General features: G+C 40.4%; 1 protein-coding gene and 1 long non-coding RNA gene across 3 annotated transcripts in view; one reads left to right on the forward strand and one right to left on the reverse strand.

Moving 5' to 3' along the window:
• PLEK (pleckstrin) overlaps positions 1 to 4,747 on the reverse strand; it is a 26,287-nt gene extending 21,540 nt beyond the window's left edge. The window contains exon 1 of one of the 2 annotated variants that reach the window (XM_082743247.1): positions 4,534 to 4,747. In XM_082743247.1, coding sequence (XP_082599373.1) covers positions 4,534 to 4,575 — 42 coding nt within the window. In that variant the 5' untranslated portion in view covers positions 4,576 to 4,747. The remainder of the gene's footprint in view (positions 1 to 4,533) is intronic. The other variant, XM_082743246.1, reaches the window with a different exon arrangement.
• LOC309870797 overlaps positions 1 to 11,084 on the forward strand; it is a 21,674-nt gene extending 10,590 nt beyond the window's left edge. The window contains exon 3 of the long non-coding RNA XR_014314823.1: positions 10,962 to 11,084. This is a non-coding gene — a long non-coding RNA (uncharacterized lncRNA). The remainder of the gene's footprint in view (positions 1 to 10,961) is intronic.
• Positions 11,085 to 15,363: the final 4,279 nt, after the last annotated feature.

A 15,363-nucleotide genomic window follows, 5' to 3' on the forward strand; every position in this document is an offset into this window, starting at 1 on the left:
GATAAATGGTCCATTTGTACCTATCTAAATTCTTCCAAGGCAAGGAAACTAATCTGTTCAGGAGCATATTTTTTTACGTAAGTAACCTTCCTAAATTGGACAATTTCTCAATAAAAACATGAGGTGAGCAATAGAAGAATGGCACCAAGTGTTCAACAGAATGATTTCTGGAGTCTCAGGGCTTCACATTCAAATCTCAACTTTGCTTCTTCCAAGCTGTGTGGCATTAGCCAAGTTATTTAATTTTTCCAAATGCTTTTGTCTCCTCACCTGTAAAATGAAAGTAATTAAACACCTACTCCCCATTGTTGCAAAGATTAAAGGCGATACTATATTTAAGGGAGATACATATTTAAGCTAAAGGGCTTAGCACAGAGGCTAGCTTAGAGGAGCTACTCAAAAAAATGGTAACCACATAGATAGGTAAGATTTCAGTTTATAGGCAATAGTGTGAAGGCTGTCCTGGGCACCACCCATCATCACAGCAACAGAGCTCCAGAGAAGAAAATCACTGCAAAATGAGCCCATGAGGGCCACAAGTAACACACGCATGGCTCATGACCTTGAGGCCGCACTGCTGAGTTGCAGAATAGCTCTGCTACTTAAGAGCTGTGTGACCTTGGGCAAGGAGGCCCTTTGCCTCTCTTGTACCTCAGTTTCCTCTTCTGAAAAGTAAGGATAATAGTTGCACCCACTTTGTGGTGTTGTTATAAATATCAAATGTCTTAACACATTCAATGCTTCCATCTGTCTTTTGCTGCAGGATAAGGACCACCTGGGTGAGCTATTACAAATGGTGACGAATCAACAAATGCAAATTGCTGGGATTTATTTTGTGGTAGCGTATCTGGAAGACAAACAAGGTTGCTGTGCGAAAGAATTCCTGGGCTGGGACTCCTGACTCTCCTGTTCTTTCACCCCCTCAGCTTTCTTCCTTCCACCTCAGTTTTCTGCAGTCCTTCTCTCTGCTGCCCAAGCACCCCCATCCTTCTCTTTCCCACCACCCCAACTCCTGAGCTTTCGCCCAGCCTCACAGACCACCCTAAGCTCGAAGTCACTCTTGGGATCTGCCCTGCTGCACAAAGTGCCTGCTGGTTGTTTGTCCATCTGTCAACAGCAGTTTGCTCCAGAAACCACTAGGAATGACGTTGGTTTGGAACATGACTTAGTGGAGTCTAGCTTATTCATTGCATGAAAACTGCTCCTCTCTCTCTCTCTCTCTCTCTTTAAAGTTATGATTGATTATAAACATACCCAGATTATTAGTATGGTTTCAAGGACATTCAAAAGATGTCTGGGTTTATTGGATGGAATCAACTCCTCATCAGAGAAAAAGGGAGGTAGAGGTTACTAACCCCACTCTTGCCCCCAGTGCAATATGTCCAGGCCCCACTCTAGCTCTGGTAAGTTTGTCCAACCTCCCTTTTGCTGGCTTGGGTAAGCCTGCCTTTTAGAATGCTACGTGGATTGATGAGATGGTGGGGTTTGCTGTTAGGAAGCCTGGATTTGAATCTCAGGTCATCCTCTTAGCAGTGGTTTAGTTGTGGGCAAGTCACACAGTGTCTCCAAGCCTCAGCTTTCTCATCTGTAAGATGGAGATAAGGATACTATCACAGAGGATGATTAGGATTGAATTAGATCACGGTCATACAGTCGTTAACGGCTATATGGTCAGCTCAAAGGGTTCTTTTTTTTTCCCTTAAAGTAAAAAATGACAAGACCCTGGGGCAAGGAAATCTAGGTCTTATTAAGAATGAAAAATTGCAAAGTGACAGAATCATGTATTTTCCCTCCTTCTCTAGTCATCATTTCTATTTAAAGACCTTAGGCAGGAGGCAAAGCAGGAAACCAGAATTGTAGACTGTGTATGGTTATCTTGCACTGAAGAAAAGCAGGAACCTTTCATAGTCGATGCCATTGACTGTTGACCCCAAGACTTCTGGCTTGACAAAATCCTTCCACCAGCATTTCTAATATTGTATTTTGCCAACCAAAACATCTTATCTCCAATAAAGTTATTTCACAAGACAAGACAGGGAAAAAGATACTCTTTATCACTACCCAAGTATTTTAAACTGCATAAGAGAAAAAAGTAAATGAAGGGAGATTCATTGCTTGTCATGCTCTAACATCAACAACTATAATCAAACCATCTAATAGCCTTGCCACAGAAAAATTTCCATGGTCCTTTCTTCACTATTAAGTTGACAACCAACCCAGGCATCAGTACATATATCCCTGCTAGCATCTAGAAAAGGAGCCTTACCCACTGAAGTATATGTCAATACTGATATAAATAATCATTGCCACATATATAGCACCTACTGTGTGCCAGGTTCCTGACATACATAGTTTTTAATCCATATATATGAGGCAACTGGAAGAAACTTAGTGTCTAAAAACATTACTAGGAAATTCTGCTTCAGGTGTAGTTCCCAATGAAGGGAATATTTCTGAATCAGACATTTCTTCAAAATGATAAATTAGAGAGTCTTAACACATTACAACAAAGACTGTTCAAGAGTTTCCAGAGAAAAATGCAAAAATTACATTATGTTACATTACATTTCATTGTAAATTACAGACGTGAGAATCAGGAAGATGGAAATTGTGGAAATATCAATATGAAATTTCACTATGCTTTTTTTCTAGGTACATTTTCTAAATTGGCTTTTATAAGCCATAATCTGAGAGAATTACTCACACTGATTAAAAACTATTAATATAAATCTGTAAGCTTGACAAACCTAACTCATTCATCCCCATTTTCTAGTGGGGCAGCCTCACTTATCTCACTTAGTCTTCTATATTTTTTATCATTTATGGAGTTTAAAATGTGAACACACAAACTAAACAACAGCAATTTTCACAGCAAAATGTTTCCATTCACTTGCTCTTCTCCAGATACTAGCCCAAGCAATCAGGAAAGAAATGCCACCATTAATTATTACTCAACATTTAAAGAGAATGTTGGTATCTATTGCAAAGAATCCGCATACACCTGTCTGTGTGTATATGTGCGTCTTTTTCAAAGCATGTTTCAAAATAGCTAATGATGCTATGCTAGCTAAAGAGCAAATGAGCTGTGGGCTCCTTTATTCTCCAGCACCCACTTAAAACTCTCGCTGCCACAAATACTTTACAAACCCTAACCCACATTACACTGACTCTAAGAAAATCTTGGTGTATTGGACAGAGTTCAGCACCATGAGTCAGAAACCAAAGCCAGCGAGTGGGCTTCTGGTGTCAACTGTCACAGCCATGTGACCTTGGACAGTCACCCAGCTTCCTGGTCTCAGTTTCTTCTCCTGGAAATGGGAGAATGGGGCCAGGTGGTCTAAGGTCCCTTCTAGCTTTAATTCATTTTTCAAGGTTTATTTGTTTTTTTGAGAGAGACAGAGAAAGCACAAGCTGGAGGAGAGGCAGAGGGAGAGGGAGAATCAGGCTCCCCACTGAGCAGTGACCCTGACTTAAGACTTGATCCCAGGACCCCAAGATCACAACCAGAGCCAAAGGCAGACACCCAACCAACTGAGCCAGCCAGGTGCACTCCCCTTCCAGCTTTAAACCAAAACAGAATCAGGCAACAATGTGTGCTGCTTAACCCCCTCTTAAGTAGAACATTTTAGGCCAAAATGTTAAGCCAACAGATGACCTAAAACAGTGACATGAGGTGCTCATTCAGTTGAAAAGCTCGGCATCTGAACGAATGTCCTGAATTCAGTTCACTTCCGACAAGCTGAGCTCACATGGCTCATTGTGAGAATATCTGTTCACAGAGGTGTTGCCCACAGGATGCCAACCAGCCCTGTGTGTGAATTCACACAATGATATGACATACACCCAGCATTAGGGGAAAAACAAGCAGTGCTAAGAAAATTCAATTTTTTGATCATACAAGTGAGACTTAGCATTTTTGAGTAAGCTTGCATCCCCATTCCCTAATCTTTAAAATTATTACCTTAGTAGTACATTATACAAATTCACTCAGAATAGTGAATGAAGAGATTTGAGCCCAATTTAAGAAAAAGATAAGGTTTTTCATGCATTTTTAGATGACCCAAGAAACAAGATACAGTTACTGTGTCATATCAGCTTCCATTTAATCCTTTTCTTTTTCCTCTCCTCAATAAATACATGGTAAGAGGAGGAATAAGGAATAATCTCATTGAGTAACTTCTACAGCAGAAGGGTGTGAGTCTTCTAGCATAATAAACACACACAGCTAGCGACAAAAATGCTCTAAATCATGATTTAGATTTTGCTGAGGTCCCCACCTTCTGAATCAGTCCCAGAAGATCAGGCTGTGTTGATGCCTGAGCTGAACTAGATTACCTTTAAGAAACAGAACGCAATAGAATGTGTGCTGGCTTCCCTCCCAACACTCTACAGGCTGTCGTGCTCTCCTGGGTCACCCCAATAGGTTCAGCATAAAACATTCTTGAAGAGAGTGGGTAGAGAATCCAAAGCTGGGCACCAATCCTCCCCAACCCTATCTTCAGTGATACCCTTGTAGGTGGTAGTTCTGCTTACCCTCTTCACAAGGTAGCCCTCTCTGATCCGTTTTGGTTCCATGTCGGTTGGACAATCAGACAGCCAAGTCCACCGTCAGACAAGTCCTGTTAGAAGCCCAGCCTCCTCTGAGAGCTGAGGCAGTTGTGGGCTGCTTTTCTACAGTGAGGTCCCTTTCACAATTTCCCATCTGCTGGCGATCGCATGATCACATCCTCTTCCCCTCACTGGGTGGAAGACAGAATGAGGAACTGCAGACAGAAAAAAAACCCATTCTTTACTAAGATGGGAGGCTTACTAAGAAGGCAGATGGGTTGAATATTTACCCCATGTAAATTTTATTATCATATACAAAAACATTCTCCTAAAAGGGTAGAAAAACAGAACAGTGAAAGGAAGAGGAAAATGAGCAAGAAAACCTCATTTTGTTTAGTTCTTAGAAGAAATATAATTTCCGTAGGGAAATTATATTACTGTCTTTTTCTTAGTTATAGGGAAACTCAGGCTCAGAGAAGAAGGCAATTGACTCAAGGTCATACAGCAGGTTAAGAGGAGGATCCAGAAGAGTAGGGAGGGACCTCACCAGGTCTGCTACCTCACATCTGGCCTGAGAACTGGGCATCACACAGAATGGTAGCCCACAGTAGACCTATAAAAGGAAGTCCACAAGCAAACATATTTGAGAAATAGTCCATAATAGTACCAGCTTTGTGACTCCCCTTCAGGTGAACAAATTAAAGACCCTCCCAAAATATTACAGCAAAGAATCCTACTGAAATGGTGTTCAATCCTGTGTTTCCCAAACTTACTTGGTTACAGAATTCCTTTCTGAATAATGTCTATTACCATTCATGTTATGTGTTAAATTGTGTTCCCCCAAAAGAAGTCCTAACCCCCTGTACCTTAGAATGTTACCCTAATTTGTAAATAAAAGTAATTAGTTAAGATGACGTAATCCTGGAGTAGATGGATCCTTGATCCAATATGACTAGTGTTCTTATAAGAAGAGTGAAGACAGCCACGTGACAACAGAGGCAGAGACCGGAGTGACAGGTCTATAAGCCAGGGAATGCCAGCAATTGCTGGCAAACATGGCAAACACCAGAAGCTAGAAGAAGCAAGCATGGATTCTCCCTTAGAGTAGTCACAGACAGCTGGTCCAACTGGCATCCGACACCTTGATTTCAGACTTCTGGTCTACAGAACTGTGAGATAATACATTTCTGCTGTTTTAAGTGTTGTTTGCTGTACTTTGTGAGAGCAGCCCCAGGACATTAATACAATTCTCAAAAACTGGTATTCTATAGAAGTTAATTTGGCCATGTGAAAACGGGCAAGTTATTTAATCACTCTATGCCTCAGTTTTCTCATCTACAAAATGGGCATAGTAACATCTATTCAACTGAGTCATTTTGAAAATTAAATAAGATAATACCTGTAAGTGTTTTTAAACGTGTCCAGAAAAAAAATAAATGTTCATAAATGTCATATTCCGCATTTTCGGGAAGTATCCATTACCTTAGGGCTGATCTTTTTCAGTAAATTCAGCAGAAGTTACAGAAGTAATCACCGCACTAGGTTCTTTTACTAGCTCCCTTTCTTCATTCCACCTGTCACCACTCTTTGCTGTCAACAGAAACCAACTTTAGCTAATTTGATAGAAGAATATGGGGCGGCTCATAGACTTGAAGATAAAATGAAAACTAGGTCTTTGGAAAAACAGAAACCAGGACAACTGTGAGGTTCCAGGAAATGAAAACTAATGAATGAATGGTTTCTTTGAGACACCAAGCTAAAAGAATTCCAATGGATTTCAGGCTGGTCATTTCCCAGGAATGGAGCCTTTGATTGGCCTCCCTTGGCTTCGTGCTTACCTCTCCGCCACCTGAAGGGGGAGCCTGCGAACTGACCGCCCTTCGGGACAGCATCCAATTGTGCAGGGGCTCATTTCTGGGCGCTATTAACAGTAGAAGGGTGAAAGGTCCTTCGGCAGGCAACACCAACTGATGTCCACAAAAGGCATCTGAGGAACAAGGGAGTTGGAAAGAGAAGAAGATCTGCTCTTGAGGTTTTCTAAGAGCCTCCTGATTCACTCTCCTCCTTCCTTCCAGCTCCTTATATAGTCAGTGTTTGCTGCCTCTCTGTTTCTCACTTTTCGCTAATACAGATTATGGAGAATCATAGATGGCTTGCCATCCATTTGTCATTGCACCAAAATTACTCAAAAACTGGGGGGAGGCGGAGTGGAAGAATCAACATATGATGGCACTGGAGTGAAACAGAAACAATAAAGTGATGATTTGCCACATCTGCATTTCAACAAGTATTTTGGTACAGTTGTGTTTGTACAAGCGATGGAAATAGTTCATGGATTTACCAAGTCTGATGTCATGGCTATATTGATCTCCTTTTGTTTAATTCATCAAGTGACTTCTAATTTATGATGCTTTCTCCATTTGCCTAGTATGGTGAGAGGCCTTGAAGAACGCTTACATAGGAAATGTCCTATCATTCAGATGCTTACAATGTAAAATCACCTCTGCATCTTGAACAATTCATTTCAAGAAATATGTGTTTAATGGTTACCATGTGCCAAGTGCTGGATTAGGTAAAAATGTCTTGCCACCAAGGGCACCCCAAATTTGTTGATCAGTTGAGTGTACCTCGGATGGGTTGGAGGCTCCCTCTCCTGCTTCTCCTCCTCCTGCTGCAGATCATCATGCCTGGTTAGCAACACCTAGTGGTCAGTTGAGGAACTGTCGGAATCAATGACATTTTATTTAGGACTTTCTTCGCCTACCAGTTGGAGCAAATGCTCTTCAGTTGTCAGATTTCATTCCCAGATCAAATAATTACAACCTCTTCCAATATCTTTTACATGTATGTGTGTCTAAGCTAACTTTTAAAAATCACTTTCTTTCCTCCTTTTAATTCTCACATGTGACTAATACCTTGGAAACATACTTAGAGGACATTGTATCTGTGTAAGGAAAATTTAAGTCTTTGGAATAAGCAAAAAAAGACTACTGCATGTCTCCAGTGGAAAACTATGCATCATTTACAGCACACCATTCCAGGTTATCTGATTCTATGGAATTTGTGCTTTTCCTTGTATCTGAATTATTTTACAACTCTATAAATTGTGGATAATTGATAGCAATACAAATAACTCTTGTCCATAAATATACAAATACATTCTATTTTATATATATTTTTTTTCTATTTTCTTCTTCAATAAACTCTATTCCACTCCACCACCCCATCCTAGCCCCAACAAAACAAAACATTTATCATGATCACTATGATAAATTCAGTTAGTATTTGTCACCTTACATAGTAACAAACTTTTTCCTTTTGACAAAAATTTTCAAGATCCACTCTCCCAACTACTTTCAAATATGCAGTACAGTATTATCAACTATAATCACCATTTATCAACTATAAATCACCTTGCGTGATTTACTCATTTTATAACTAGAAATTTGTACCTTTTGAGCCTTTCACCAATTTCACCTACCCCTAACCCTGCTCCAGGCAACCACCAATTTGTTCTCTATATCCATGAGCTCTGTCTCTTTGTTTTGTCTTGTGAGGGATTTTTTTAGGTTGGTAGTTAGATTTTTTTTTTTTTTTTAGATTGGCATTTATCATTTTCTGCCTCATTTACTTCACTTAGCATACCGTTGTGGCAAATAGCAAGAATTTCATTTTTTTAATGACTGAATAATATTCCACTCTACCTGTATATTGTATTTTCTTTATTCTTTCATCCATCAGTGAGCATTTAGGTTGTTCCTATGTTTAGGTTATTATAAATAATGCTACATCACTGTAGCATCACCTCATGTATATATATGTCTCTCTCAAGGTATAAAATAGGTAAGTAAATGAATAAATAAATAAATGAGGGAGAATAGATTAATCTATTCCAAGAATTCCAAATAATTTACATAAATACTATCTCCTCAAAGAGATGGAGCGTATTTCTCTACTCCTTAATTGTGAGCTGCTTACAGTGACTTCTTTTCAAAGAGTACAGTATGAAAAGAGGGAAAAAGAGTAATTTTATGGTGGAGAGATGATCAAAGTCAAAATCAACAGTGATAAGTCATGTTCTATGTACCCGTGATACCTAATCATGGGAAAAACATTAGACAACCCTCAGTTGTGGGACATTCTACTAAACTTGGCCAGCACTCTTTAAAACTGTCAAGGTCATCAAAAACAAGGAAAGTCTGAGCAACTATCACAGCTAAGAGACATGACAAGTAAATGTAATGTGAGCTGCTGGCTGGGATCCCAGAACAGAGAAAGCACATTATGAAAAGCCTGAGTAAATCTTAAGAAGTATGAACTTTAGTTGATAATAATGTACAGGTATTGGTTCATTCATCTCCATCTTCTTCATTTCCATAATGTGCAGATGGAGATTCCAGTGCAACAATTTCCATATAGTTATGTCCACATTCCATTTGTGCAGAACAATTCACTAACTTGAAAAGGTATTTGCATCCTGTATTCACTCCAGAATTGTTTACAATAGCTAAAATATGGAAACAACCTAAGTGTCTGTCAACAGATGAACGGATAAAGAGGGTATGGTGTACATATACATATACAGTGAAAAACTATTCAGCCATAAAAAAGAAAGAAAAGTTGCTATTTCTGACTATATGAATAGACTTCGAGGGTATTACGCTAAGTGAAATAAATCAGAGAAAGACAAGTGCCATATGATCTCACTTACACAATCTAAGAAGACAAAACAAAAGCCAAGCTCATAGATACAGAAAACACACTGATGGTTGCCAGAAGTGTGAGTGCTGGGTGGTGTGAAATGGGGGAAAGAAATCAAAAGACACAAACTTCCAGGTATTAAAAAATAATAATAATAAGTCCTGGGGATTTAATACACAGCATGGAGACTATACTACTGTATTGCGCAGTTGAAAGTTGTTAAGAGAATAAATGTTCAAAGTTCTCATGATGAGGAAAAAAAAGGTTTTGTAACTACATATGGTAATGGATGTTACTAGACTTACCGTGGTGATCATTTCTCAAACTGTACAAATATTGAATCATGTTGTACTCCTGAAACTAATCTAATGTTATATGTCAATTATACCTCTATATAAAAAAGGAAAGGCTTTAAATCAATAAGAACTGTTTTTGTGGTGGGAACTGGTTTTGGGTTTTTGGGTTTTTTTTAAGTTTTGTTTTGTTAAGCCACTGAGCCACTCTGGTGGTTACTACTGCAGGTGTACTGTTTTGCCGGTTCTTCCTCCCCCTCTGAGGATTATGGAGTTAGAGAAGACCTCTTTTTAAAGAGTGTACCTTGGTTAAATTTAAGATTTTAATGCAGTGCATAATTCTTTGCAATATGGTTTATAATAATGAGAAGTTAGGGGTATCTAAATATGCAAGAATAAAAACTTGGTTAACTGATTTATGAAGCATATGTAGAATTAAATGAATGGGATTCAATAGGAATAAGTGGAAAAAGCAGGACACAAACAAGTTGGAGACTTTATGTGCTAATTTTTATATAGCAAACATGGAACTTTTATTAAGCTCAAAAGGGGTGAAGTCCTATGATGATCTAGGTGCTGAGGAATATACTATCAAAGGGTTAACAAGGGCTTGTCTAATAACGGCCATAAATGTCTCAGTAGTTATAGGGAAAGCATGTTGGAGATTTTATGGTATAGCTTTGGTGTCCAAATAACAGAGGAATGGCATTAAAATATGCCAGAGTACCCACTGCTTTGGTGTAGCTTTAGCACACAGAAGGTTCCAGAAGACCAAGTACAGCTGTTCAGGAGTTTGGGCGACAGCACCACTCTCAGCTGGGCTCTGCCACAGGCGACATGCTCACAGAGCAGACGGCAGCGTCCTTGATGTCAGGCATCCCCAGCCCTGATGCAGCAGACAGACCGGGCTGCTGCGGTGGCCTCAGGGGTTGCAGGAGAGACTCGAAGAAGACCAACAGGGGAAGCCCACAGTAATTGACAGGCCGTTTCCATGAGTCCACGTGAGTCATCTCCTGCAGCATCTTCAAAGTACACAGGGGCCCAGAGAAGAGGACCAGAGCTCCCATCCTGGAAGTTCTGTGCACAGCTGAAAAGTACCAAGTGCAACTGAGGCTGTGAACCAGACTTTCCCCCAGACTTGCGGGGCTGGGGACACGCAGTTTCTATATCTGCATCCCAGTCATTGACCCCAAGGGTATCTTCAATCTTCAGCTTGTTCCAACAAGTTCTTTCCTAAAACAGCCTTCTGAAGATACAGCTGCTGCTTGGAGTTCCAGTTGTCACCCCTCCTTCTAACATTTCCTGCCTACGTTCAGATGAGCTAAGTGGCATTAAGTGTAGCTGAGGTCACTGAAGAGATGTTTAAATAAGCTATTTTAAAAGTTACTGACATCATCGGCTCTGAGCTGTTATTTCTAGGTCAGCACAACGTCTTGCCTGCAGCAGCGACACTCATGGCTGATGACCGCCTGACTGCAAGGGACACAGCGGGGGACCGAGGCGGGTGAAGCACCGGCAGCCAGGTGAAACCGCGCACCCTCTAGCAGCCAACTTCCCATAAAAGATGGGGGAAACTCTTTTCCCAGCGGAATTTAAACCAAATGACATATCTGATCATGAATTGGTTCTGAAAATATTTTGACACTTAAAGTTCTAGAAATAATAGGTATATATTTCATCCTGATTCAAACAGACTTCCCATTTCCTTCAAAGATTACTTAGTCTCACTTATAGGGAAGAAAAAGTAAAATCTGGGTTTACTTAAATATTTACCAAGTGACCCCAGGAAGAGAAGCCAGATTAGACAACACCTAAGTTCTTTTCCAACACCTAGATTCTATAATTCTATGAAATAAGTAAGATTCACCCTATTTAGTTGGTTGGTTTTAGGTAGTTTGATCTTTTTTCAAGTTCAGAGTTTCTAGAATGTGGTTTCTGGATATTAAGAACAATAACAAATACATGTGTTTCACCTCTTTATGAGAGGACAAATGTCCGTGCATCTAAGGCTTGTGTAAATTTTCTAAATGCTGTAGATTATTTTAAAAATGGCATTCTTTTTACATAACACTTCAATCAGTGTGAGTCCACAGTAATAAGAGCTTACATTTACCGAATGTTTACCATGTCTTGGCACTGTGCTAAATCCTTCATTTTGAACTCATTTAATCCTCCCACTTTACCCAGTTAGGGATTATTATATTATTATTACCCCTGTCTTCAAGATGAGGCAGCAAGCAAGGAGACATTGAATGACTTCCCCACGTCAGCTGAGTTCATAAGGACAATGGGCTGGGATTTGTCCGGGTCTGTCTCATTCCAGAACCTGCAATCTCCATACGATAGTGTAATATGGTCATCTCTAGTCTGGGGTTCCTGGCAGCCAAGATAAATCAATTAAATTCACATCAACCCCAAAGGGAGCCACCATTTCCACAATGAAACAAAGCTTCCTTGATTTTTCATTCTAAAAATACAATCAAACAAACAAAAACAAAAAACAAAAAACTCACTGTGTATTTTTTTTAAGATTTTATTTATTTATTTGACAGAGAGAGAAATCACAAGTAGGCAGAGCAGCGGAGCAGCAGGCTCCCTGCTGAGCAAAGAGCCCGATGTGGGGCTCTATCTCAGGACCCTGAGATCATGACTTGAGCCAAAGGCAGAGGCTTAACCCACTGAGCCATCCAGGTGCCCCTCTCACTCTGTATTTTTATATAGGCACCAATAAATATCCAATATCCAATATCCCTACAGTAAATGCAATTTCTTAAAAATCTCTTGACAAATCTGAGGTGAGGAAATAAATAGTTTCAAAAAGTTGTCTCTTCTGAAGGGAGTTTAAAACAATAGGAATCAGGGACGCCTGGGTGGCTCAGTTGGTTAAGCAGCTGCCTTTGGCTCAGGTCATGATCCCAGGGTTCTGGGATCGAGTCCCACATCGGGCTCCTTGCTCGGCAGGGAGCCTGCTTCTCCCTCTGCCTCTGCCTGCCTCTCTGTCTGCCTGTGCTCACTCGCTCTCTCTCCCTCTGTCTCTGACAAATTAAAAAAAAAAAAAAATAGGAATCATACGTAAAACTTTCTAATCATCTGTCTTAATTCAGAAATAAAACCTGGGATAAATAAATAAATAGACAAATAAACATAAGCATGTACACACACATAAAATCTTAGATGAATATTCATTTTATTTAAGATTTTTTATTCATTTGGGACGCCTGGGTGGCTCAGTTGGTTAAGCAGCTGCCTCCGGCTCGGGTCATGATCTCAGCGTCCTGGGATTGAGTCCCACATCGGGCTCCTTGCTCAGCAGGGAGCCTGCTTCTCCCTCTGCCTCTGCTGCCTCTCTGCCTGCCTGTGCTCGCTCTCTCCCTCTCTCTCTCTGATAAATAAATAAAATTTAAAAAAAAAAGATTTTTTATTCATTTGAGAGAGCCCACATGAGCAAGAGTGAAAACATGAACAAAGGGAGGGTCAGAAGGAGAGGGAGAAGCATACTTCCCGCTGAGCAGGGAGCCCAACAGGGGGCTTGATCCCAGCACCCTGAGATCATGACCTGAGCAGAAGGCAGACGCTTACCCAAATGAGCCACCCAGGCGTCCCTCAGATGAATATCCTTTGAACAGTCCTCCCTATAGATCATTTCTCATCACAGTGCTCAAAATAAAAGTTCAGCAGCAAAAAGTTTGAGGTTATGGTCTTTGGCAAAGGCCTGAAATGTGTATATTCTAGGCGGTTATTTATTTTTTTTTTTTCAAGATTTTACTTATTTGGGCGCCTGGGTGGCTCAGAGGGTTAAGCCTCTGCCTTTGGCTCAGGTCATGATCTCAGGGTCCTGGGATCGAGTCCCACATCGGGCTCTCTGCTCAGCAGGGAGCCTGCTTCGTCCTCCTCTCTCTCTCTGCCTGCTTGTGATCTCTGCCAAATAAATAAATAAAATTTTTAAAAAAATATTTTACTTATTTATTTGAGAGAGAGAGAGAAAGCATAAGAGGGGAGAGGTCAGAGGGAAAAGCAGTCTCCCCACTGAGCATGGAGCCCAATGTGGGGCTCGATCCCAGGACTCCAGCATCATGACCTGAGACAAAGGCAGTTGCTTAACCAACTGAGCCACCCAGGCACCCCATCTAATGGCTAATTATTAGCAGATATATACTCTGAAATATTATCATGTTGTTATTCAATAAATGGTGGTGTAATGCATATCCTATGAGAAAGAAAACAGATAAATTTGGATTCTACATCTCACACTTTATATCAAAATAAGTTTCAGATGGACCAAAAATGTAAATATTAAAAATATTGGGAAAGCTCTATCAGAAAACAGAAAATAAAATTATTTTTATAATTCCAGAATGGGAATGCCACAAGAGATTGATAGATTAAATTACATAGAAGTTTAAAATTACATATAAGAAAAACACCACAAACAAATAAAAAAAAATGTCAAATTGAAAATAAATGACGATATAACCACACACACACACACACACACACACACAAATCACACACACATAAAAAATAAGATAAAGACAGAAAATGCGTAAAAAATACGAACCAACACTCATAGAAAAGGGAGGCCAAATGATTCCTAAGCATATGAAAAATGTGTGAACCCATTCATAATAATAAGGAATGCACAAAAGAATGAGATGATATGCCTTATCTATCAGATGGCTCAGATTCAAAACTCTGATCACACTCTGTGGACGAAGGTGCAGGAAAATAGACATATGGCTGGTGGGAGTATTAAGTAGAACAAACTCGACAGGAGAAAATTTGGCAATGGTTATCAAAATTACAGAGAAAACACATATCTTTGACCCAGAAAATCTGCTTCTGTGCAAAAATCCTTGGATATATTTACCTGCTTGCAAATAACAAGATACAAGGATTCCCCTCACTAAGGTACAAAGTACCTCTGTGTCTTTCTCCTTTCTTGGTCATGATAACACCCAGACTGTCCTTAGGACCCACTTATTGGTCTTGACCATCTCCCCAACAAGAGTGTGTCTGTGCATTAAGGATGAGCAGCAGACCTGCTTGGGGAGGTGATCCCAGTTTACCTTCTCACAGCACCCCTTCCTTGTGTAAATGCGGATACCATGAGTTCGTTATCCGTCCCGTTTACTGGGAGAGCGGCAAATTGACTCTCAAGCTTTGAGTCTATGTAAATGGAATTACATAGGCAGGTGGGGAACTAGGGCAGTACATTCTCTCTTTCAGAATGAATCACACATACCTTGACCTCGTTCACAGAAACTATGTTTGTATTCCCCACTTGCAGCTGCTGGACCACTGCGAACACCAAATGGGCTTCGCATGCTGTTTTCCCTGACCTGTTTCCATCTGTGGCGTAAACTTCATGCTAGATTTGGTCCAACTGAGTCCTACTAGCTGCCTTGCTAGTCTGAACCTGGAATTACTCCTGGTGGCAGGACAGTGCACCAGAAGGCAGGCTGCATCCCCAGCATTGGGACAGGACCTGATACAGAGGAGCAACTCTGTAGGCAAAAGTCAAATGATAAATGAATGGATGAATGAATAGTGTTAAATGAAAAAGATCAAGGTACACAACAGTAACACTGCATGCTACCATTTGTGTAAAAAGTTAACATTGCTTCCATTGGCACAGGCTGTCTGGTCAAGGGTGCAAGTAATTCGCACCTCCATAAATGAATGCACTTCTATGTTTGGTGGTTACAGGATTTCTATAAAGGTTTTTATTGGGGGGCACCTGAGTGGCTCAGTCAGTTCAGCGTCTGCCTTCATCTTGAGTCATGATCTCAGGGTCCTGGGATCGAGCCCTGTGTCGGGCTCC

Source organism: Mustela nivalis (genome assembly GCF_964662115.1).
Source record: "Mustela nivalis genome assembly, chromosome: 8".
In the NCBI taxonomy this organism is placed as follows: Eukaryota; Metazoa; Chordata; class Mammalia; order Carnivora; family Mustelidae; genus Mustela; species Mustela nivalis.